The 3163-nt window shown below is 38.7% G+C and overlaps 1 protein-coding gene across 1 annotated transcript; it reads right to left on the bottom strand.

Moving 5' to 3' along the window:
• Positions 1-322: 322 nt before the first annotated feature.
• LOC140930731 (uncharacterized) lies at positions 323-2822 on the bottom strand. Its single transcript, XM_073380433.1, has one exon. The coding sequence runs from the start codon at positions 2513-2515 to the stop codon at positions 842-844; it is 1674 nt and encodes a 557-aa protein (XP_073236534.1). The 5' UTR covers positions 2516-2822; the 3' UTR covers positions 323-841.
• Between the last annotated feature and the right edge of the window lie 341 nt (positions 2823-3163).

Here is a 3163-nt window from a genome sequence, read left to right as displayed (position 1 = left end):
AATTTGAGACTTCTCCAATTGGCTATTGGCTCCAATTAAAATAAACTCAGTGTTATCGTTTTTGTCCATCAGTTACGGCTTTCATAATTATACGCGACGAAACACAACTCGTAAGATACACTGGGTAGACTACATTTGACACCAATTTATTCGGATATGTTGTAGTTAACTTTATATCTCAGTTGATTTTTATTTTTCCATTGTATTTGGGTATGGTAATGTATGCTAATGAATTTAAAACCAAGGAAAAACAAAAATTAAATTGACTGCAAGAGATACATTACGCGCGCTCTGGCGATATACATGACACATAAATAAAAAATAGATGCCATAAATTGTGCATCAAACTTAAAACATAACTGTGAACGGTTACAAATTATATTAAATGCGACACCATGATCCGTCTTCAGAAATTAACGTTATTCTACCAATCACCGTACAGTTCTATCCCGCGAGTAAGAACTTTAATTTTCCTTCCCTTCAAGTTAGCCTAAAGAGGCTGTTACATGAAATTGTCTTAAATAGGTTCCTATTTCTTCTGAAAGAAGATGAGAGAATATACTGCTATTCAGCCTATTCCTCAAAACAATCTACATACCAGATATTAATGTTAAAAAAATTAAGAAAAGGTGAAGCACGGATCACATGAGCTTAAAATAAGTACTCCTTCAGAGTGCAAACTATGTTAGAAAATGAAAAAAAATAAAATAAAACCTTGTATAAAAGAAGTCCAACTGGCACGTTTTAACCCAACAACCTTTTTTAAAAAAACTTTTCTTACTTGCGGGATAGTACTGAAGCTACACCGAACATATTTTTGGTCCTCAACTTATACGCATTATTAGGTTTGTTTATTGTGCTCGTGGCCCGACGAATGAGTGCTCTCTGTGTATGAAAGAATCTGAAAGCATCTTGCCTTATCGCCGTCAAAACAAACTACTAGCCTCTTTCCATCTTTGCACAAGACGATTTCCACTGGAGGAGCGGCTGTTCTGATAGTTCTGACTAGTGTTCCTAAAGTGCTGTAAACGTGTACAGCATACCCCTCACAGTCACAAACAAGAATACGACCGTTCACAAAATCAGTGGCAATCCCAGCGAGGTCTTCAAGCATGCCCCTGCCGATTTCTTGACAAAATTCTCCATTGTTATTAAAAACTTTCACACTCTTGCTATCCGCGTCTGGAACGAAAAACTTTCCTTTGAAGAACACTGCTTTCTTCGGAGACGAAAGTACGCCCCCTCCAAACACGGACTCGAGTTTTCCAGTTGCAGTGTAAATGAGAACACAGGAATCTGTTTCTGAAGCCGATTCTTGGTACCTTGGTGTGGACGTAACTAGAAAACGCCCAGATGCATCGTGCGACAGAAAGGTAAATTTAACCTTTGGCCTCGGGGCGGTCGGGAATTTCTTCTTGAGATTTCCACCCCTGTCATAGTGTAACAGAGAGTTATTGTCTCTATTTAATACAACTATCTCGTCACTTAGAGAATACGTAATATCCCAAAAGTCTCCAAAAATGAACAAGAATTGGCTAAGATGGTTACCCTCCCGATCGAAGATATGCACGCGTTTGTTCTCGGCATCTAAAACAGCTATATCACCAGTCTTTTGTGACACTGTGACTGCAAAAGGGAAAAAGCTTGGTACTTTTATTTTAGATCCGTCAATGTGTTTGATGACTTTCTCGTTACTGAGAATTTCATTTAGACCAGCCAGTGAATTTTTGTCGCCTTCGGCATCACTCTTAACGCTAAGAGTACCAATCAGTTTTTCCACAGTGACGTGGGAGAAATCGCTTTTTACAAAAGTCAAATCGAAATTGCGAAAGCACTTACGTCTTGCAGAGAGAATTTGAATGCCAGCCACTTTTGCTAGCTCTTCTAAATGTTGCGACTGTTTTAACGAGCGTTTATCTGGTTCTTTTTTCTTATCAAGGCTCTCAATGGAGTTGACGGTTTTTTGAAGTAAGCTTTCCAGCTTTTCTTTTTGTTTATTGAAGGTTGCTTCGGTGTAATTACTGTTCATATATTGATCGACCTCGAGGAGCAGTTGATGTTCTTGATCGCGAACCAATTTTACGACTTGTTCTGCCGCCGAGTTGATTTCATGCCTTAGACTCTCAGCCTGGTTCATTATAGAACTGCGTCGGGTGTCCATCTCGTTAATTGCGCTCTTCAAACCTTCTAGGTTCTCTTTGCTTCTCTTTAGAGTTTCCTTAATGAACTCATTGGTTTTGGCCTTATTGGAAGGATTCTTTTCGATCAGCCTTGCCAACAGATGATTCTTTGGAAATGCAGACACACCAGCAAAGGGAATGAAAGATTCGACTCGACAAACCGGGCATTCTATGATGTTTTTCGTATTTTTACAAGCCATCTCTTCCAAACATTCCTGACAAACGTTGTGAGCACAATTTGGCAAACATTTAGGCTCTTGAAACTCCTCCAAACAGACAGGACAGTTAACTTCGTGTTCCACGGCGGCTACGACATCGTAAAGCTTAGAGGCCATTCTACTTATGACCGAACAGGGTTTATCACCTTTCACATATTTTGACCACGTATTAAAATTCGCGTTGTGTATTAAATTACCTTAAACCTTTCAGAGGTTCATCTGAACAATATTCAAATCATATCGTTTAGTTACTTTTATTATTCAGTCGCGTCTGACGCGAAGCACTGTACATTTGCATGAAGTCTGTGGTTGCCAAAATTATTAGGCAGCCAAGGTAAATGTGTGATTCGCTGGTTGATAGCTCCCACCCAGTGCTCTCTAATAAATAAAAATTAACAAATATATCATGCGGTCTTCTTGTTTGCTGCCATACGAATTCCCTGTCTTGCGTGATTGCGTGTCGCTTCAAGTATTGTTTTTATTCCCCCATTAAACTTTTCTATTGACGACAAGTTAATTGTCAGAATTTGATGACTTCTCTGTAATTTCACCCACGCGAACGATTGTCGGTGGGTTTTTATGAAGAAAACAATATTGCCTTGGGCTTGTTTTTAGTATAAAACGAAACTATGAGACGTACTCATGTTTATCCTCACGTTTAAGTCCAGAATGAAATAATTTTAATGCAATATGGATATGGTAAGAACAAATCTTGTAAAAACCGACATAAAAAGGGAAATTCGAGAGGTGTTTTAATTTGAACGT

Source organism: Porites lutea, chromosome 3, assembly GCF_958299795.1.
Source record: "Porites lutea chromosome 3, jaPorLute2.1, whole genome shotgun sequence".
In the NCBI taxonomy this organism is placed as follows: domain Eukaryota; kingdom Metazoa; phylum Cnidaria; class Anthozoa; order Scleractinia; family Poritidae; genus Porites; species Porites lutea.
This window is presented reverse-complemented; position numbering and strand designations above follow the sequence as displayed.

Coding starts and splice junctions, on each gene's coding strand:
- LOC140930731 (XM_073380433.1), bottom strand. CDS start 2,515: ATGGCCTCTAAGCTTTACGATGTCGTAGCCGCCGTGGAACACGAAGTT.